This window comes from Protomyctophum parallelum (assembly GCF_964188405.1).
Source record: "Protomyctophum parallelum genome assembly, chromosome: 22".
Taxonomy (NCBI): domain Eukaryota; kingdom Metazoa; phylum Chordata; class Actinopteri; order Myctophiformes; family Myctophidae; genus Protomyctophum; species Protomyctophum parallelum.
The window spans coordinates 2240792-2264583 of NC_139714.1; the positions used below are offsets into that span (position 1 = coordinate 2240792).

At 43.3% G+C, this 23792-nt stretch overlaps 1 protein-coding gene across 1 annotated transcript in view; it reads right to left on the reverse strand.

Moving 5' to 3' along the window:
• tmtc2a (transmembrane O-mannosyltransferase targeting cadherins 2a) overlaps positions 1–23792 on the reverse strand; it is a 70394-nt gene that overhangs the window by 38118 nt on the left and 8484 nt on the right. Inside the window, exon 2 of the mRNA XM_083757921.1 lies at positions 2079–2766. Within this exon, the coding sequence (XP_083614047.1) occupies positions 2079–2766 (688 nt within the window). The remainder of the gene's footprint in view (positions 1–2078; positions 2767–23792) is intronic.

Here is a 23792-nt window from a genome sequence, read left to right on the forward strand (position 1 = left end):
ATTACACAAATAATTATAAACCCATAAACCCATCTTTTTGTGATGTTGTTTTAGAGCTACAGTATGGGCTTAAATATAATGTCAATTTATTTTTCGACTTGTGAAACAATACTTTGTGGTTGCAAAAAATAACTTGTGTTTGGTGTCTTGGTGGTTTGTGTTCTACTGGGTAGAACAAAACATATTTTTGTACATTTTCGCATTACGTAGGTAGACTAGGCCTATAGCTTTTATTTATTTTGGTTCATATTAAAGCACTGTGAGAGAAATATATAATTGAATAATGTATACCGGTACGTTTTCTGGACGGGACAGCACATATTAAACATTACATATAAAATGTGAAAGTATTATTACAAAAATTAGAGACATTAGAGACATATTACTCTGATCATGATTTAGTATTAATATCACTATAGTCCAAGATGAAATACATTTAAAACAATTGACAATTTACAATAAATAATAAAATAATGATACTGTATAACATATTTTAATTCAGTTTATATACCTATGTACCTATCCTAGTTAAATGCTGTTTAACGAGAGCTGGCGGTTGGCTTGAAGAAGGAGCGGCATTTTGCGATCCAATGTCCCCGTGTGAACCGTCTTCCTGATCAAACACTGAACAGCTTTGTCACTTGTCGCTCCCCATCCAAACCCTGACTGTGTGGACGGAGAATGGCACACTGGCATCTGGACACGTACAGCAGAGAAGCCATAATATAATAGTCCACACTATAGAGGGGTATATAACCCCTCTATCGGTAAGGACCTTGGCGGGCTGTGCTCCCTAACCATTGAGCTTTTGGCCGCCCTATGGCACTGCGTACGCACGTGTGTGCGTGCGTGACTGCGTGTTGACAGAGGACACCATGACTGGATAATAACCAGATAATGTCTGGATATATATATATAAGGATGTTGGCCGGTGTTTTTTCTGCAGGGTACCCTTCATCGCCTTGACATAAGAGTAATCACCCACATTCCCCATACTTTCTCCGCCTAATCCGGATTTACTTGTGTTTATGTGTATTTATTTCAGCTAGTGGGGAATGCAGTAGCAACTGGATCACTGCCCACTTTGCATATCAACAGATTGTCTCCCAATTTATCAGAATGATAAATGAGAACACAGTAGTTTTCAGCTCCCCTCTTATCCATGCAAGGCAAACAGTTTTCCAAATCATGCTCTTAATGAAAAGCAAACTATATGCAGCCACACACAGAAACATTGGCGTAAACACAACCATGTATGTAAATGTTGACACGTGCACAATTTAACCCATGCACATGCAGGAACCATTAACAGCTGGCTAGAGGTTTGTGCAGGAAGGCATAATTGGATACACACAACACAGTTTTCCCTGCAGCGTGCGGACTTGGGTGTGATTTGAGATTCTGATCGAATTTTTAATTCTCATTTTAACAAGGTCACAACAAGAACAGCCTGTTATCTTCCCAGACCTTCGTTTCATTAAAAATATGCCAATATATGCTTTCATTACTGTAACTCCTACTGGAAAACATTCTTTAAGAAAATGACAGGTAATTCAGAATCATATTAGTCCATATAAGGCTACGCATGCCATTTAGAGTACAGTACACTTTGGTCTAGCTCCACCTTCCCCTTAGCTTAGATGTTCCAAAAATGCTTAATAAAAACACTGGAGAGTCAACCCTGGCCCTACATTGTGGCACACCCTACCACCTGAACTCGGAATGGTGAGCTCTGGTGCCATTTTATGTATATGCTTCTTAAATAAATTATATATATATCCTCTGTTTTTATTAGTGTAATTAGTGTTATTAGTGTTTTTATTCAGTGTAATCCTTCTCTTTTAATCTTAAAAGAGTATGTTTTGTACTCCGTCCGTCAGTCCGTGTGTGCGTGTGTGTGTGTGCGTCCGTCCGTCCGTTTGTGTACAGCTAATCTCCGGCACCGTTAAAACCCGGTCGATGCCAAATTTTGCACACACACTCCCTGGTTTTTATGTGAAGCATTTTGGGCTGCATTTTCTGTACCGATGTGCCGTATACCAGTAGTCATTATTGCATGTATTATTATAATATCTTACCTTCCCCAGCAGAACGGCGATGGTCTGGTGTAAGCAGAGCCTCTGGAAGATGAAGAGGTCGTACGCGGCTGAGACGGCCAGGACCGTGACGCCCTGCTCCTTCCACAGCATACTGGCTGCTGCACAGCACAGGCTGCCCAGCATCCAGACCCAGCACCGGCACCACAGGCTGCCCAGTGTCCAGGCCCAGCACCGGCCCGCCAACCCGCCGCGGAAGGACCCTCGGGGCTCCCTACGGAGGCCACAGTGTCCGGCGGCGTCGTGCAAGGCCCGCCGGGGGTCCCCACGGAGGCCACAGTGTCTGGCGTAGCAGAACAGAGACAGCAGGAAGAAGACAGCGGCGCCGACGTCGGCCCGGCCCACCACGCCGGCCACCGCCTCCGTGTGCACGGGGTGCGAGGCGAACAGCAGGCCCGCCAGCAGGCTCCACGGCGCTCCGCCCAGCAGCGGGCGAGAGAAGGCGGCGAAGAGGGCGGTGACGGAGGCGTGGAGCCCCACGTTGACCAGGTGGTAGCCGCGCGGCCGCAGGCCGTGCAGGGCGTGGTTGAGGCGGAAGGAGAGCGTGCAGAGAGGCCTGAAGGACTTGTGGCTGCCGCTGTGCGTGAGCAGGGTGCCCCAGAAGTCGTCGTACAGGATGCTGGACCACGGAGTCTCGGGGAGAAGGTCCTGATTGGTCTTGATGGCTCGGCTGGAGCAAAGACACACAGGCAAACCACAGTGAACACATTGTGTGATGGGATGGATGCACACCGGACGAAATGGAAACTCTACCAGCCACGCTGTCACAGCTACTAAGAATGACTCAGAATGACCCATTTAGACCTGAGGTTTATTCTACAAAATGTCTTCTAAATCATGACAGTTTTCTGAAAAACCTATTTTTCTATGTCAGTGGTGCTCATGCTCAACCTTTTTCATGTCAAGGACCCCCAGAATTATATGCAATTGGCCACGGACCACAATCTCAAAATATGTTGTTCCAGGGACCACCCAGAAGAAAAGATTTGACTTAAAAACGTTGAAAGAATATATATTCAAAGCTTTGCGCTTCATTTTAAGTCTAACATAATCAAGATTTTAAGTCTAACATAATACTTAAAACACAAAAAGGGGTTCCCACCCTGAATGGGCTAAAGCAGTTGTGAAAATAAATAAACAAAACTAGAGGTTGTGTGCGTGGACACAAGAGAGACGGAGGGGGCCGTGCTGAAGAGATAGATGCCCAAGAGCATCACTGCCAGAACATTTGGACTATACGGAGGGGTGACAGGCGGCCATGTTGAAAGCTGTCACCAAGCCCACGGGGCAGCTGCCGTGTGTGTGTTTATGGCCCTGCCAAACACATGAGGAGGAGAGCCAGGAGCCAAATGTGTTTTCTGTTCAGCACTAACTGTATTCCTCACGATTCTTTGTAAAAAAGTGTCGTTCGGGCCTGGGCCATGGCTCAGTGGTCCAGGCACCTTTGCTGGTAATCCAGTCTGGCAGTGTGCCGCGGGTTCGACTCCCGATCCTGAAGGCCTTTACTGCATGTCTTCCCCCCATCTCTCTCCCCATTTCCTGTCAGCCTACAGTACTGTCTGTCCCTCCATAAAAAATATAAAATAAAGGCGAAAGCCACAACAAAAAAAAACATTTAAAAAAAAAAGTGTCGTTCGAAGAGTACTATTATAGAGGGCAATTACCGGTAACGTTTTTCCCCTCCCCAAAGTTTTTTAGTGTCCAATCGTGAGGTGCGAAGGTATAGAATACAGTATATACAGTGGACCATGTGCAAGATCATAGCTTTTTCAGAGACTGACACCACAGCCATTGACTGTGAAATAAGATAAAAGGATGTCCACTATAGGGCCGAGTCTGGGTAATGTGACAAATATGACACACACACATCCTTACACACTCATCATGACCAGGTGGTGGTGGTGGTGCTGCTGCCCCCCTGAGGCTGATTGTGGCATGTCATAATTAGCAGGTCTTTAGGAGTGTTCACTAACAGACTGAGGCCTCATTCACACGTACCAGACACCAATCAAGCAAATGTTTGGTCGCTTTTGGTTTTTTTTGGGCCACCACAATGCTTTTCCAATGGGAGTCACGTGGTTTGATCAAACATTTGTGTTTGATTGCTGATTGCTGGTGGTGTTCTGACCCTCCCCCCTCATCAAACAAAAAGGTTTGGTCAAACCATGTGACTCCCATTGGAAAATAATTGTGGTGGCCCAAAAAAATAAAAAAAACGACCAAACATTTGCTTGATTGGTGTCTGGTACGTGTGAACGAGGTTTGACATCACTGACAGATTGACACTGATGACATTCACCAACAAGCTGTGAGGGACAAAATGTAACCAAACAGCCTAGACTGTAAACTACACTGTAAATAATATCACAAGCAAACATATGTTAGTTCTGTGGCAAGTATAACTTCAATGCAGAGTGCAAATTCAATTGATTGTCAAAGTCCATTTGCAATTTATTTAGGCTATAAAATACCACTGTGTGTGTGTGTGTGTGTGTGCGCGCGCGTGCGTACGTGCATTGCGTTGCGTGCGTGCTGACAGTGCATGTGCATCATTCCACATTTCAATCCTTCACCGTCCACCCTACAGCCTTAAATCAGTGACCACCAGGTCGTCCACCGTGCAACCAGTGACCACTAGTGTCAGTGACCGGGTCATGGCGTGAGCTGGACTGAACTCTTAGCATTTCCCAGGATTGTTCTGTGGCTGCATGGGAAAAGTGTCTGTCAGTCAGACTGTACACAGCAGCACTGGGACAGAGGGGGCTCGGCTAGACGCCCCGCCCCCTCTAGTGACATGGAACTCTATTACATCATGTCTCTTCCTCTTGCAGCTGTACTGCACTTCCTTAACGAACTATTAATACACATTCACTGTGGTAAACATATCAAGGGTTCCCTCGTGTAACCTAAATGCAGGAAGACTTACATTGTTTGTTTTAGATATAGTACATATGTACTGTATGTTTGTATTGAATTCCGTAACGGAAATGGGGTGGTGATGTGTGTGCACAATACGATACTGGCTTTAGTATACTGTATATACACTCAATCCTAATCCCTGACATTTGAATGAGACAGGTATATGATTGAACTGAAAATGATGACCGTCTTCAACGTCCAGTGGTGCCGCTGCGTGTGTTCGCGTCATAATCTACGTCGTGTTCCTCTGGCAATTTCACAGCACAGAGAGCAAATCCAAACACAGCCTGATCCCCTATATAGCGACTTGGCGCGTCTAAGGTCTCAATCCTCTGCGCTGATAAATAATGGAAATATTCAAATTGGGCCGAAAAAACCAAACCTCTCTCTCCTCCCTCCCCGTTTCGGCTCACCACTGCAGGGGTGAAAAGAATGCATTAGCCAGGAGGTGTGTGTGTGTGTGTGTGTGTGTGTGTGTGTGTGTGTGTGTGTGTGTGTGTGTGTGTGCACACACACTGATGGCTTCATTGGGGCCTGTCGCTTGCAGCAGAGACAGATAGAGTGGTCTCCCATAGTGACTGCTCTTACAGAGGGGGAGTGGTCTCCTATAGTGAGGGGGGTCTTTTGTATTCAGCCACCGTATGTGGGGCAGGCAGGCAGGCAGTGGGGCTCTCGCTCTATTCACTGTCCTTAAAACTTAAGTACAGGAGGGGTTTGTTCCTTTCTTTTCCCTTTTCCACACTCTTGTGGGTGTGGGGGTGGGGTGGGGTGGGTATGGGGGGGGGCTCCATCATTGGCTGAAAGGACACATTAGTGGGCTGGGTTTAGGAGAGACGTTTGTGGTGTGCTGAGACCCCTTTTCACCTGTCCACTTCTTTTAGTTAAGACCCAAATGTGATTATTCTGTTTTTTTCCTTTTCTCCTTTTTTTCTTTTTTTGGGGGCAGTGGGGGTCTTTTCAAAATGTAAATGTGCTACTCCACAGTTCCCCAACAATGTCTATCACAAAACACTAACACTTTCCCAGATATCACTTAGTGTGCTGACGTATGTACTTTTTACAATTCACTGCAATGAGAGAATACACAATTTAAATGGTTGCATTTTTTCCCCATTAAATTCCCCCTTTTTCTTCCATCTTCATTATATTGGAATTTGGAAGTGCACATGTAATGCGTGCGTGTGTGCGCGTGTGTGTGTGTGCTGCCATTAAAACGCTAATGGAGTCTCTCTACAACACTACAGTAGTATCTGAGCCATGAACAACGCATGGACTTATTTAGGGTCTTAAACTCAATCATCTCTGCCCCAGTGATAATCACCCTAATCAGCCCTCATGAGACCGCAGGGCTACGCGGAGATCTTTTAACTGTCAAAAACCTCCACAGTCCTATAGCATCCTATAAAAGAGCTGTTTCCTTAATTGCATCCCTATAAAGCTCATGAATCCAAAGCCATGTAAATCGTAGCTATCGGGCAAAAACCTCTTATCTCCATATTCTACGATGTTTTTTTTCTTCTTGAAACACAGCGTGACTTTTGATGCTTTTGCATTTGAATCCTGAAAAGTAACAGTGTTCCACCCGAAATGTGTGTGCAGTCTGTGCACGTACTGTATATGCATGGTTAGGCTGCTGCCTCTCTCTCTCTCTCTCTCTCTGTGGTCTTATCTTGTAAACGAAATGTGCGTTGATTTTATGGGTTCCATTGTTACTGAAAACCACAAGAACATTAATCAGCATCACGTTGCAGAACGTCGTTGCTCTTCTGGGTCCTCTAAATATTTGGGCTTCAGGCCAGCCTGTCCGTCTAGAAGAGCATGTTTACTGGTTCAGCTCTATAAACTGCTTACACTTTTGTAATCAGCCCCGGCTAAATTATGGACTTTTATGTCAAAGAGCATCCGCTCCACCCTGACAGGTAATGAGATGGATTATAGCTCACCATCATCATCAAAACATGCCGGACCACCGGATATTATTTCATGTTCTATTGGCACTCTTCTGTGACCTATCAACGCCTTCTCAGTACCAAGACGGCAAAACGGGTGACATCTTGAGACGGACGGTCCAAAATGTCAAACGTTTCAGTGGAAGAAGGGGGAGCTGAAACGGCACATGTGGACTAATGGGGATATGTCAAACATTTGACATTTTTGGTCACATTTGTCCCAAGAAGTCGCAATATATATATATATATATTTTTAATTATTTCACCATGTCATATTTCACCTTTTCAATCATTACTTGCTTTATGCCTCCCAGACAGAGACAGACAGTTTCTCCCTCCCTTCCCTACTATCTCACTCAGTGATTCCTAGCTGGTCTCCAGACAACATCGAGTCCTTTGTACCCCCCCCCCCCCCCCCTCCTCTCTCTCCTCCCCCCTTATCTGGGTGACAGCTATTGACAGCTATGTTTATTATTGAGAAACCTGAGTGCTAATTAACCACACAGACTGGACAGGCATATTATTCACACAATGCTAATCTAAGGATAGCAGATGAAAACGTGCACGCGCGCACATCAGCCTCTGGCCCTGTGCAGGAAGAAATGCAGTTTAGCCATATTTTGACATATAAGAGAAATAAGCAACGAGGTCTATGAGAACCAGCCCAAAAGAAGCGACTGTACTAGGCCACATGATCACGTTTAACCCGGATATTTGAAAATAGCCCGATCTACAAGCTCACAACGAGCTTATAAACAAAAGCGAAACTTTTTAATATGTGTTTAAACATTTTAACAACACAAATCCAAAATATTTTCAGACCTAATTGTCCGTGAGCAAATGCAATATGGGGGTCGTCCTTGATTTGAATACGTTTGAGAACCACTGGTTTAAACAACATTAAGAAACAAGGCCAAATAAGCAACTACACTTTACAAACAAGACCCCTTCCCCAAAAAAGCAACCCGCATCTACCAACATTTTCAAGCGACTTTACAGAAAACAAAACAAGCCCAAGATCGCTTATAATAAGCAGACATGGCAACACAGATGCACGCATGCACATCAGCCTCTGGCTTTGTGCAGGAGTAAGGGGGGGGGGGGGGGGGGGGGGTTACAGGTGATTAGCAGCCTTGGCGATGAAAAAAGCCTCCGCATTGAGCTGACAAAAGGAATCCATATCACAGTGATGGTGTTGCGGTGAGGTCTCCTCCTCAGGCTGCCGTGGATGTGAGAACAACAATGCGAAGACAGAGTGCATTCTGGGATGCTGCCGTCCTTCTTTTTAAAACGAGTGGCAGTATATCTGTCTTCGGCCTGTCCGCTTTGCACCGTCCACTGCATCCTAAAAGTCAAACTGAGGATTTATAGCTGAGGCACAAAGCATGCAGCCAATAAACAGGCCCACTAGAGGGAGCGACAACGATCTGGTAGCCCCCAGTTATAGAACACACGCGGGGAGATTCTCCTACTCTGTCTCTGCCACCAAAATGTGGACCATCCATTAAAAGATTGTAATCACCGGTTTCTTTCTAAATTGTCTTGAAAAAATTAATTAAAAAGAACATCTATGCAGGAGACCACAAGCCAAGGGGAGGAACAACTTGGCGCCAAATGACTCATAAACGACCTGATTCTGGGTCAGGGTCTTGTAAGTAGCAGAGCGGCTGTATGAACGCAATCTATTGAGAGTCAACCCAAACCTTTTGGGAGAGGAGGAAAAAAAAGAGGAAGAAATAAAAAGGAGGAAAGGAGGGGAAAAAAAGGAAATTCTCATGCATCGAAAGGAGGTGTCATTCACTGCCACTGTTTTCCTTTTTCTTCCTATGAAGTGTTTTTGTATTTGTTGATGACATGTATTATTGTGTTATTTTGTTATGCTATGTTGATGAATTGAATGCCTTAATGTTTGAATGTACCTCTGTGCTCAGCTGTTTACATTTCTGTCCAATAAAGCATTCAATCAATCAAAAAAAGCTACTCCTATATATAATTTTGGCACTCATTAAAATGTTTGATAAACACAAATTCATACTCGTATTGCATACATATTCTTCTTCTGAAGGTGAGGTCCAGGGACCCTCTGGGTTACTTGAGGGGGTTCCAAATGGACCCTTACAGGTCTGTAAATCTTTCACAATATTGTATGTACAATATTGTTTTTGCACAAAAGAAGTGTACATTTATTATTTATGGTCTCTGAGTTATGGTGGTCCTTATAGGCCTAGTACACAAAAAATTTAATCAAGAATCTGTCAATTAGTATTGACTAGTTTGTCATGCAAGACCATGCAGTATATGAGGTCATCATGTATTATTATTACATTTTGGGTGGGAACCCCTTTTGGTGTTAGCATTATGTTATGCTTTAGCTATTGAAAAATAGCAGATCTACAAGCTCACGAGCTTGTAGGTCTGCTATTTTTGAAAAATCGAATAACGACTGACAGAAGACATTTTTAGAATCTGATCTCAGGTCAGAATGGGTTAATACATGTATTGATAAGAGAGGGACAAGACCCATTAAAGCCTTTACAAGCACAACAAGGGCCTTTCCCATTTGAAATGATTGATTTTAACCAACTATTACCGTAATTCATTATTGTGTCACCAACTCAAGCACGTGGCTCAGAGGACCATTTTGTGTGTGTATGGTATGCACGTGTGCTCTGTGTTAATCCAACGCTAATAGATGGGATTAGAAAGTGATCATAGACCCCATTGTGTTTCTGAAACCTGCACAGAGGGCAAAGGTCAAGACATAATCTGATTAAAGCTCCCTCAGCGTGTGTGTGTGTGTGTGTGTGTGTGTGTGTGTGTGTGTGCGTGCATGCGTGCGTGCGTGTGTGCGTGTGTTGCAACACACGCCGCACACACAATTACGGGGGAAAGTGCAAAACGTGTGACATCATGGCTCATGGCTATACAACAAACAACCACAACCTCCTACTCCTCAACCAGTGGAGACAAACATCTCCATGTGATCTGATCATCCCTCCATCACCTGTTGATTTCCTCGACTAAAACTATGACGAAAAATGCTTTTTCACTGACGAAAACTGAATGGAAACTACATGAAAACTAAGCTATGATGACTAAAAGTTAGACTAAATATATTGACAATTTCATCAAACAAATAAAAATGTGACTAAAATGTTTGCAAGGGACTAGTGGACAAGAGATCCAGTATAAGTAAGACAAGTCATTTTACACTTGCTTGCATGCTGAAAATAGCCGGTGTAAAATCAGCCATTAAGACACCATCAAGGCCCACCGAAATACATTTTAGTCGACTAAATCAACTGTAGATTTAGTCGACTAAAATCGTATGACATTTAGTCGACTAAAACTAGACTAACACTAAAACATTTCAGATGACTAAAATGTGACTGAAACGAAATGAAGTTTTATTCCAAAGACTATGACTAAACTAAAATCTAAATTTGCTGCCAAAAACAACACTGATCACCATGCAGGGTTGAATCATCATGTGGAAAAGCATTAAGACTGGCTGCAGGGCTGTGCATTTATTCACTGCTGGATTATTAGCTGACTATAATCCTGCCAGTGTGTGTCCACACAGCACTGCTGAGGCGGCTGTCCGCATAGCTAGTGGAGTCAGCAGTGTTGAATTTGACAGCACATCTTAGTTAAAGCCATAGACTTTGGAATGAAACTTAATTTAGTTTTAGTCATATTTTAACTCATCTGAAATGTCGTAGTCTAGTTTTGTTGTCGACTAAATATCATATGATTTTAAGTCGACTAAATCTACAGTTGGTTTTTGTCGACATATGCATTTCTGCAGACTTTGATGGCGTCGCAATGCCTGATTTTACACTTGGTTGGATGAGCGAGTGACATCAGGACTTCAGCTCTATAGAATGAAGGAGCAAGAGAGAGAGAGAGAGAGAGAGAGAGAGAGACCACACCATGCTTCACTTCCCACTCTACTCTCTCTACACTTCTTTATTAGTTTGGCTTCAACGTTATTACCACACCGTATTCTTTATGACCGCCATCACTTTTCTCTTTCCTACAACCTGTCATCACATCATTTTGTATATTTCTAGCGTCACAGTAACAGAGAACAAACGTCAAAATGTCAATGTATTTGAGGGCAGATTGTGATAAAGTATTTGATCTCTGCTGTCAAACATCACATCCCTATCAGAGTTGTTCTGCTTTTAGTTTAGTTCTGCGTCGGGACCGACCGACTGGCTGGCGTCTCAGGAATCCGGCGCTTTGCTGCGGGTGTGTCCAAACATCATCACGTCATCGAAAGCACCGAACAATGCCCTGGACTGACTGGACACAGTGGCACGGTCACTTTCCCACCAGTGTTGCCAGAGAGAGAGAGAGAGAGAGAGAGAGAGAGAGAGAGAGAGAAATAAGTAACTAGGGCAGGGCACAACACATCGCAATGTGCCGCTTTGTGAGCTTCTAGATCTGCTATTAAAATAATAATAATAGTCAAAATAAAACAAAAATAAACTATTTGGAAGATTTTTTTAAACATTCTAACAACACAAATTTGGTAGGGAGCTCCCTGGCACAATACATTTTCAGATGGGGGGTTAGGGGACAAATACATATTAATTTGGGGGTCCATGACATGAAAATATTTATTTAAATATGATTATTAAATATTATTATACCAGTAAGACGCCTGAGGGCGAGGGTGCACGCATCCGCCTTGGTGACAGCAGACTGCTGGGCGAGCGCTAGCACTTTGGCATGGGGGGTAAGATTTAAATTTTCAGGCCTGTTGAGAACTCTAGTTTTCGCTAAACAAAAAAATATACTGTATATATTAAAAAATTCAACCCGCAACTACCAATATTTACGAAGCAAAAAATAAGCCCAAAGTCGCTTATTAGCAGACATGGCAACACTGTTTCCCACACTCAGCGTCCCCCGCGCACGCACACGCGCGCACACACGCACACACACACACACACACACACACACACACACACACACACACACACACACACACACACACACACACACACACACACACACACACACACACACACACACACACAGCCATGAATAAAAGTAGCAAGGATCTGATCGTTTTTAATAACAGTCTGTAGCCTAGCTGGCGATGACAGATTTAAATGTTTACATTAGCAAATAATAAGCCTTGCCTCTTCCTGCCATGAGATTGATATGAAATGAACAATGCTGATATTCATCATGCCAGCTTTAGATTGCTGTTGTTTGTTTCTTTCCATCATCTGTGTTAACAGAGTGTGTTAACACAGTGATAAAAAATGTAATTTGGATGTCTTTCAACCTTTCTGCATTGACGTGTTGATAGAAAACGCTGATGATGTTCCGATACCATTTTCTTCCTTCCTGATACTGATTCCGATAACTTCCATAGCAGTCGATACAGAGTAGGGCCTACCAATCCGATACCAGTGTGTGATATAATCAAATTCTAGGACAGTGGGACTCAACTGGAAACAATTCAAAGAAAGAAAAAAAAAGAGTGTTGCCAACTTGCCATGTTGCCATGTTGTCAGGTCCCTTGTGTCCATATTTGAACTTTTTATGTTTTTCGTTTTATTTGGTTAATTTATATCCTACTCGTCACAGTGTCACACAAAGTAGCAAAAAATAGCCAATCTACAAGCTGAAAACGTGACCAATCGGCTATTTATGCTACTGTACAGTAGATCGGCTATTTGTGCTATTTACACTTCATATGATATTGGTACGGTATCTGGATTGGTTTTCAGTTCAAAGCAGCGGTTATACATTTTGTCTGTGCTGGTTTTCTGTACTCTGCCGTGACGTCCATTCACTGAATTTTTTATTTCCCCAGATGAGTCAGCCGGCAGAGATCTGTGATCTTCTGGCTATGCCAGACTAGAAGTCCCCAGACAATTATATATAAAAAGAAAGATTGGTAGGCGAGATCTCTGATTGGCGTGCGTGCGTGTGTGTGTGTGTGTGTGTGTGTGTGTGTGTGTGTGTGTGTGTGAAGCTTGTTCTGTATTCAAAGTGTTAAGACATTTTGTCTCTGCTGCTCGTTTGGCAGTACAAAGAGGTTCACTGGGTTCCGCTCTTGTTCTTATACCTCTGATTAAAAATAGCAGCATCCTGCAGGTCCTGTGTTTCCCTCATGGGACCAACGTAAGCTTTGGTCAAAATGGGATCAATGAACTGACTTGTTTTACTTTCACATGCAGGCAATGGATATACGTACAGCACATTTCACACCTCTCTCTTTGTTTGACAGACAAAGACTGTATACTAAGTTGACCGAGTCCCCCCAGTCCCTCAGGGGGGGAAAGGATCACTACTTTCCCCCCTTTTACTAAATACCTTCACACGATTGCCAAATATCCAGCTCAAAATAGGGACGCTACGTCTCAAGTCAACTAAAATAAATAAATACATGAATAAGAAAGTAAATAAATGGTAAAGATTTGTATTGTGTTTGTTTCTCACACAACCATCTAAAATCTGCAGTAGGCCTATACGTGTATTTGTGACCAACAAATACACGTGACTAAGTTCGACTATCTCAGCTATAGTGCTTACTCATCAGTGCGATTTCTTTTAACTGAGTTTAGCTATTCAAGTAAATGTTTATTAAAGTACATAGGTAGATCAAATGTGGAGTGTTGAGAATGGATCCTATACAGACAGACACACTTTATGTCGACTGAATAACAGCGTGGTCCCTGCACAGCTTTGTGATGACACGCTAACACAGGACTTTATAGGTGACTCATCACTTGGTAGCAACACACACGCACAAAAAGCCCACATGCATTACAGTGTTTCATCCACACGTGCTCGCATGCACGGATGCTCCCCACACACATGCACTCTCTCTCTCTCTCTCTCTCTCAAACTCAATTATGCACACTCACAGTCCCTTGTCCCAGATTGCACAGGGTGGCATAGTTAATGCACTTTTACTGCAGCATTTTAAAAAGGGGAGAATTTAGACCTGAGGTCGATTATTAAAAGAAACACCTTGATCTTCTGAAAAACTGTTAATTACTTTCCAGGATTCAAATTCAAGATCAAGAATTCAGATCTACAGATCTATACGAGCTCAAAACAAGTCATTTTTTTGCGCCGTGGTGACTTTCCTGGATTGAAATGTATAAAAACATATCTATAGGCTTTCCTCCGGGTCTAAATGGGTTAAAGAGAAATATGAATTATGTGAATAATCCTGTCAACATCGCCCTACAGCGGAAAAAGTCTAACCTAATAACCATTATCAATATCAATAACGCAATTCCGAGAATCAAGAGAAAGTAATTCCGGATAATCATTCGCCATCGCTGAAGCCCAATGTCACCTCATCAGGCAGCCCAGCACTGACCTGATTAAGGCCACCCACCCCCCCTCCACTCCACAGAATGGACCAGTCCTGACCCTGTAGACCAATCTGTCTAAACAGCCAATCAGGACTAACAGATTTCTTCCGGTGGCTCTGGGCTTCAAAGAGGCTGACACAGGAAGTTGGCTGTCTGTCTACTTTGTCAAACTGCGGGTTTAGTTGCTTTCATGTCCAAAGTAAAACCAGTTTCCTGTTTAGAAGCTCTACACAGGCTTTGGGCCAGGCACTGGATGTGCATTATACTCTAAAGCAAACTGCACAGTAAAGAAAAATCACACCCATGTGAGCGGTGCAACTATATGCTTTTATTGTGATAGTTACTGTACTCTGTACTGTACCCTACGGTAGTTTTAACGTTAGTTACACTTATAGTGCTCAGTGTGAATGGGCCTGTAGGCTGCTCAACACTTAAGGTCACTCAGGGGTGCGTGCCCCAAACAGCCATACATTGGGGACACAGGGAAATAGGGACACACAAAGCCAGTCACTGGCACCGCTCAAAAATCACCAGTGTTCATTCAACCCATTCTCAGTACCAAGATGGCAAACGGGTGAGTTCTTGAGACTAACATCCCAAGAAATCAAATGTTAGACTAGACGGGGGGATACCGCACATGAGTAGTAGTAGTTGAGTAGGAAGGATATGAGTTACCATGTCCCTATAAGTACATTAAGACATCAACTCGAACGCTGAGCCGGCTGAAGCTGACGTCGCAAAGGTTTGCATGGCGACACGCTCGCTGTACGGCTGAACGGCTTGCTCGCCTGTGCCTTTCCTGGCCTCGTTTTAACTATTTCTTTTTGCAGTGTGAGTGTGTTGGTTCATTTAACTCACAACGTCAGGGTTAGAAATATATAAAACCACAGGATTTGACTGTGTTTGGCTAACTTGTACGGCACTATGAAATGTATTTCAAATATGACTGATATCATTTCACACACTTGTTTGACACGGGTATTTCCAACGCATTTCTGTTATCTGGTGATAATTTGTGATAATAAGCAAATATAGTACATAAATAACTATTCTAATACTGGCTTCAGAACAGTGTTAGAAATACCTACGCATAATTATTCGGAAAGAAGGCATACTACTTATCCAACAACTGCATTCTAACAAGTCATGATTAATACATCACTCACTGATTGCTATTTGCCCACGCCACAGACACCTAAATGGAGCCAGCCACACCAGCTGTGAAATATGGAATATGGATCACCAGGAATGGATGAACCCAATCAGGGAGAGTCTCACTCCCATCATCTATTTTCACTAGATCGAACTCTGCATCCTCGTCTCCATCAGAGAGATTGATCGCCTCACATTAGCTGGTCTGACAAAATGCAGGTTAACTGACAATAAAGCTAGTGACACACACACACACACACACATGCACACATGCATGCTTGTGCGTACACACACACACACACACACACACACACGCACGCACGCACGCACGCACGCACGCACGCACGCACTGTTTTGTAATAATAATCAAAATCTACAAAGTAACAAGTAACAAAAGTTTTCAAATAAGTATAGTGGAGTAAGAAGTACAATATTAGCCTTTGACATATATAAAGGCTATATATAGTGGAGTAGTAAAAGTACTGAAAATGCTTAAGTCAAGTAATAATGCCTCAATATTGTACTTACGTACGGTACTTGAGTACATCATAACATGTAGCTAATTACTTCACGCATGCACACGCGCGTGCACACACACACACACACACACACACACACACACACACACACACACACACACGCGCACACACACACACACACACACACACACACACACACACACACACACCACCGCTCCACTGAGTGATGGTGCCAATAAGTGTTTGCGGCGAGTCCTTAGCCTCGCCAAGGAGAGCCTATAGAAAATCAATGTCTAATAAAAGTGGAGCTTTTCTCTCCCCGGGGAGGGCGGTATGTGTGCGGGCGGCACACAGCACGTCACGCCTCGCAGAGTTTGGGGAAATTAATAGAAATTATTATACGATATAGATGTCGACAACATGCAGCAGAGAGGGGTATGAGATTTCCCTGAGTATTTTATTTCTGGGCGTGATTTGAAATAAATTGAAGCGAGAAAAATAAAAAACACTCTGAAGGTTGGATGCTGAAGTGTTAGATTTCAGTCCACATAACCCCCGCCACCACCTCCGATAACACAGTAAAGACTAAAGACCACCAGGAAACCTGCCATAATAGTAGGCCAGTGTTTTTGACATCTGGAGCAATTGATGTTACACATTATACTGTATATACTGTGTTGAGCATTCCTCGCACAATGCGAGAAACACGTAACCAGCAAATCAATCCATCTAAAAAATCAATGATTGTGGTCGAGGCAGTTAATTACATTCGTATATAATATCGTCGTCTTTTAAACTTTTGTACTGTTTTATATCTTATTCTTCGCCTCATACACACGTATCAAACACCATCAAACTAAAGTTTGGTCGTTTTTCTGGCCACCACAATGCTTTTCCAATTGGGAACAGAAAACCATCAAACACAAATGTTTGGTCAAACAATGTGACTCCCATTGGAAGAGCACTGTGGCGGCCATTAAAATAAAACACACCAAAACATTTGGTTTGATGGTGTTTGATACGTGTGTATGAGGCCTCAATCTTCATATTTTTCTTATAGTTCAAATTTCCTCCTATTGTTCATGTATAGCCTTAAATGTAGACCTTAAATCTCTGGACCACTCTTTATCTGAGTGCTCCATGTGAATAATAAGTATGAACCTATTATTGCTGGCTGTGTGACATTGGTTAATTGAAGGGACTGCCCCTGTACCACCTGTATACTTAAGCCTTACTGTGTTGCCCCCTCGGGCTATGACCTGACGAAGATGTGACCCATACATCGAAACGTTGTCAATTTTTACTTGCACCCTGAGAATTAAAAAGGGCTTAAACTGTCTGAGTTGCTCCAGTGCCTTCCTTCCTCCAGTTAATTACATTCCTTTGTATCGGGGGAAGGTGTAATTAGAGTCACTACCTATAAGCCGTCTGCAATCTGCATGCACGGAAATAAATGACAACTTGATTAACCCTAGAACACTAAACACATTAGTTGTTACACTATCACTAAACACGGGTATATAGAAGTACAGCAATACATGGCAACTTGAGGTACTCTTCTTTACCCCCCCCCCCCTACACACACACACACACACACACGCACACGCACACACACTGCTTTAATTTAAATGAAGAGACAACGTTGACAAATATGTAAATGTATGGTAACGTGTATCTAGATATGTAACTGTGCATCATTAACATGCACAGAATGTAGCAGGCGTGCGCGCATGTTGATGAAGCAGTGAACAAACACTGTTCTTTCTTCGCTTTTCACCTCAATCCATCCGTGTCTAACAGTTGTAAATCCACACACACACACACACGCACACACGCGACCGTGCGCACGCACACACACGCGCGCGCGCATAGTCCACATACGCATATGCACACGTGCACACACACACACACACAAAGAGAAGCAAGGGAGAGAGTATGAATGTGAGAACGCACCCACCGCCTGTAGTCCGATTAATCAGAGCCCCCCCCTCTCTCTCAACAGGACCACTATATTCACTACACTACATCAGTGATTCCCAAAGCGACCCCCAGGGTTCCTTGAGGTCCGCCAGCAAAATGAGGAACAGTTTAAATACTTGAGCCCTATTGTATTGTTCAGCTGCACTATTAATAATAGCAGATCTACAAACAATGTGCTGCGACTTGCAATGTCGCGCACTGTCGAGCTTGCAGATTTCCTAGATAAGGCTTGATCTGTTAGGAAGGTCAGATGAAGGACGAGTCCTAATTGATGACCAGTCAGACGGCCAGTGGCGGGTCCGAAAGACGTGGCATCGCCGTGGCAACAGCTGGAGAACAAAGCAGTGTTCTGTTTCTGTTCAAATAGGCTCGTTTCTCTGCTCCACCGCAATTGATCTGAAATTTGAGCACAAGTTACAAAAAAAGCGTGGGCTATTTGTGGATAGAATTGGATTTATGCGAGTTTGTACAATACAGGAATGGCCTGGAATTGATAGAACACAACAACAATATGCCTAATATCTGGATACTTCCCTCTTTCAATGGTCATGTTTGGACCATGTTTAAACAGCAGGCATGCTGCACTAATGAACCATACGGAACGGTATCCAATTGAGTGAAAAACCCCCTCTTATTCTGCCCAGACCACTTGTCACATGATATGGAGACATCGGCTGAACTGACCCAAACGAACCATATCTATGCTTTAACCAACTAATGACTCTCACTGCTGTCTGATCTGATAAACATACTGTACTGTAACTCAGAAACGTAGAACAGTTATCAATACATCATCAATTAAAGTAGAGACAATCTATAGCACATTTGACCATAATTACTCAGACCTGAGGCCAATTCTAAAATTCATGCTGTATGTCCAAATGTTCAAATTATAAAAATACTAATACCATAAGTAGTAGAGCTACAAGCTTGTGGATCTGCTTTTGTGTGATGCGGTGTAACAGGTCTCAATGGTTTAAAATAAAGCATTTTACATGCACATCGGCCAAGCCCTATAGCCGTCATTCAACAAATTAGCAAATATAGTTCAGCCTAAGTAAAATAATCCCTCCAAAAAGGCCCAGTGATGACTGGAACCAATAAATGACATCGCTGATGCAATCCAGTGTAATGGAAGTCAAAGGAAATCCACAGGGGGGGAATGATCCCAGTTTGTCAAACGATCAACAGGCATCCACAAATATATAGGCCGAGGGAAAACTCCATTAGAACGCCATAAAACGCATCATATAAAGTTCAATGTGTCCCCTCTGAGATGGACTGGAGGGACAAGTAGACGTGATGTCATGCCGAGAGACGTCATGACATCATGTATGAACGACTGGGTTTTTGCTTTTGTAATAAAATGTATTGTGCAAAGTTCTCCATGTACACTAGCCACAGAAATGCAACCAAAATAGTGAATACATTCAACCTGACATGTTAACACTGTAACCAAATACATAGACTATAGATACATTTGAGTGTGTGGCGTGTGTGTGTGCGTGCGTGCGTGCGTGCGTGCGTGCGTGCGAGAGAGAGAGAGAGAGAGAGAGAGAGAGAGAGAGAGAGAGAGAGACATACACTTCCAGGAAATCCCTTAACTATCCTTCCTCCACATCTCATGGTTGCTTGACTCTCCTGCTGATAAGGAGGCCAGTCAATAGCGGACTTTTCTCTGTCCTGTTAGGTAATGGATGTAACTAGATTTCTTATCATAGTGATGGATGTAACTGGACGGATTGTTGTGTCACAGTCATGGATGAAACTATTGTAGATAATGTATTACGGCTGTATTATCAATGACAATGGATGGATTATTGGATTTGTTTAGGAAGATCAAGAAAACCTTATACCCCAAATGTCATCACATTATAAATGTTGGGCTATTTGGCCGTATCAGTATCACCTTCAATAGAAGGTCAATCAACAGAATGATTGAATTGTTCTGCACCAAATTCTTTCTTGTTCAAAAGAATAAGCAAAGGATAAGCTACATTGCTACAAGCTTCTGCCAACCTTTTCAGGCTAAAAAACATGCTTCTTGAAATGTCTCACTGTGCATTGTTCACAATACTAGAGGGATCGCTCCCTCTGATCTGGTACCACCCAAATACAGAACAAACATGGGACAATTCTCATTCTACTAATCTACCACCAACATGTGGAATGCCCTGTCACCATCCATTCAAAGATATGAATCACTGGTTTCTTTCAAAACCAGCCTAAAAAACAACAACAAAAACATCTATGCCGGTGACCACAAGGGGAGTAAATGCAAATTCCCATAGAAAGTAGGTGTCGTTTTTCATTTTTATCCTACACTACTATCCTACTATCATAAACTACTGTATGTGTTCTGTATTTGTTGATGACACGTATTATTGTTATTTCTTATGCCATATTGATTAACTGAATACATAGGACCACAAATGATCCTTTTAGCCTTTATGTCTGACTGTACCACGTGCTCTTTACATTTGTTTAAACGTTAAACTTCTTATGTGACCTTCACCCAGACACACTGATATACCTACAAGGTCAGTGGCTGAGAGACAAAATATATACGACCATGTGCCCTGCATTTCAATCCGGGGTCCGAATTTATCACAGGGCAGAAATGCATAATTCAGTGACATTTAGAGGAAAAGCACGCGGGCAGAAGATGATAATCATAAATCATGAGTTGAAAAGGGAGGGAAACTCCCCTGCTGGAGACTGTACAGTGTGACAGGATGGCCCCACAACAACAAATTAGTTATGTCATAAATCCATCACAAAAAAAATGCCATGACCATTCATCCATGAATAATATTAAAGCAAAGAGGTGAAATAATAAATTACTTTCTGCAGTGAAAATAAGGCGGCTAGCTGCTTTATCTGGGACTGAGTGGAGCAGGAGGAAACCGACCCCATTATCAAACGTGGATTCATTCCATTTATCAAAGCAGCATTCCACTGTGGGATGTGGTCACTACTGCCATGTTTATTTATAATGCCTAATACTCTTATCTCCAACTGGCTCTGGGTACCTGTCAGAGACCCTACCACTGCTTCCAGTGATCAGTGCATCTGTTGACCAGATTTTGCGAGAGAAATAAGCAGCCAGGTCTATGAAAACAAACCCAAAAGATGCGACTATTATAGCCCACATGAGCACTTTAATCCTATGTATGCATGGAAAATTTGAAAGAGACGTGTGCTGTAAGCTGCATCTTGCATCTTCCTGAAGCGACTGTCTGGGAGTAGCTTCAGTGTTCTACTATGAGAAGATGATGGGTACAGAACAGGGTTTAAAGGGAGGATTGGATTTGAAGTTAAGTTAAGTTAAGTTAAGCAGTTAAGTTGCAAATAGCAACGGTAAACAATGGGCTGAAAGCAACGCGATAACGGTAAAACTGAACACTACCAACTCATGTTAAAAAACAAACAGTATAAAAGCAATAATACCACGGCTGTGCAGAGTGACCGTGCCGCACTCATGTCTGATTTCTTAATGATGTTCGATGTTTTGCGCAGAGAAAAAGTGCAGAAAACACAACAACAACTATTGACTAGAAGAGGTAGAAAGGCAAAGCACAGGCATCCCTGTGATTCCAAGACTGGTGTCATATTGCACTACGACTGTTTTAAGTCCACCTTGTAGCTGGAACTGGATGAAGACGATGCCAGCTTCAAAGTGTAATGTAAAACCAGAACAGTGAGCTTTGCTTACAGAGTGAGACTTTAATGCTCCGTGGCAGAAACTCAACCCCACACACACTCTGCAACTTCCAGCTGAACAGCATAAAGATCACATGCAGGCAGCCAGTCAGATAAGCAACACGTACAGTAAGAGAATGGTTTTGATCTAACATCTGGTAATGTCATTAACAATTAACAATTTAGGCATTTATCAGACTCTCTTAATCCAGAGCGATTTACATTAAGCAAGGTAAACACTTCACATGCATATAGTCATCTAGGATCATAGGTAAACCAAGAATCATCAATCAAGAATCCTCGGTCTAAACCTAAAAATAATATTAAAAAAAATCTATAATCTGTACATTGGAACTATACACACCAGGTCTACAAATTAATCTTAGCCTTTGCATAAGCATGCAGGCAGGGTCGTCAAGGGCAAGGCTAGGGCAAGTGCTACGGGCTAAGGTGGAGTCTGAAGAGGTGAGTCTTCAGATTACGGTGGAAGTTTGGGAGTGAGTCTGCAGACAGTTCTAACTGCAATGGGGAGTTTCGTTCCACAATTTGGGAGCCAGAAGGGAGAAGAGTCTGGGACGCGTGGAGCGCTGCCCCCGCATGTTTTAGGGAAGGTTCTGACAGCTTCCCTGTGTTTCCCCAGCTGATCTATGTTTGGACTCTGCCAAGCATGCGTGACCTTTAAGGATGTGAATCTGGCGACGCTGCCGGTGCACACAGAAACGCAATCGCCCGTGGTAAAGTAACCAGCGTTACGGGTCGATGTGCAGATGGTCTGCATTCTGAGAGCGACGGTGTGGTGTCTGTGCTCACGGTGCAGAAAGGCCAGCCAAGGGTTAGAGGAGGCAGCACGCACTGGGATGAGAACAGACCATCTCATCCCCCCAGGCCACCATGTGTGTATCTTTGGGCCTCTGAGACATAAGGGTGCTATGAACTTTTACTAAGCATTATATTCACCATGTTAACCTGCTAGCTTCCTTGATAATAACCATTTAGATAGCGCTCCAAGTACTCAAAGTCGCTGTGCGTGCGTGCGCATGCTCACACGTGTGTGCGTGTGTGGGAGCCATGCAGTGGGAGAGGGTGAAAGAAAACAACATATATGGGAAAACAACTAAACTAAACAAAGACAGATGGGTCTTCAGTTTCGAACACATTGGAGTTTATTGAGGGCATTGGAGGTGATGCCATGGAGGATGCTGTTGCAGTAGCCTGACCATATAGTCTAGTCCTTGTGGTCGGGATGTAGGGCAGACAGTTTGAGGAATCCAATAATTCACCAAAGGAGTTTAGGAGACACTAGAGACAGCTGTGGTGAGGGAGTCTGGATGGAGATGTATTGCTGTTTCATGTCAAAGAATTGTTGACCATCCTTGTGGAACATACAGGATATATGGAGCTACAATATATTTGAGTTAACAATAATATCTATTTCGGAAGATTTAACTTCTAAGAATCACATAAATGGACCCTCACAGTGAAGTCAGTACCTCCTGTATGGTGCTGAGACATGGACCCTCACAATGGAGTCAGTACTGCTGTATTATATGGGGCTGCGACATGGACCCTCACAATGGAGTCAGTACTGCTGTATTATATGGGGCTGAGACATGGACCCTCACAATGGAGTCAGTACTGCTGTATTATATGGGGCTGAGACATGGACTCTCGCAGCACAACAGGAAAGGGCCCTGGATGGAGGCTACCCAAGAATACTACGGATTGGCACTAGGTCTCACACGGATGCCACCGGTCAAAGACAAAGTCAGAGCAAGAACAGCGTCAGGCACCTGGAACTAGTGGCAAGTAAACTGACACTGTGGGAGCCAGGAAAGGCAAGAGGCCCACCACTTATGTAGACGCACTGCGACACTTAGCTAGCATCACCGGAGAGCTCAGATGTTAGGTAGGAGAGTGTGGAGAGCAGCGATTCAGTCCCCGCCGGTTGGTGGTGGCTAGACCGCACTCTAGCACAGGTCAATTTAAAACTTGAACTCAGGGAGTGTAAACACTGACCCGTGCAGGTCAATTTACAGAGTAGTTAATTAACACTCCGGATTTTAATGTGTACAACTCTCAACTAATAGTCTGTAACATTTCATCCACAAGTTTCAACACATGCAGACACTGTCCTGTATTCCCTAAACCATTAGAGACTGACAT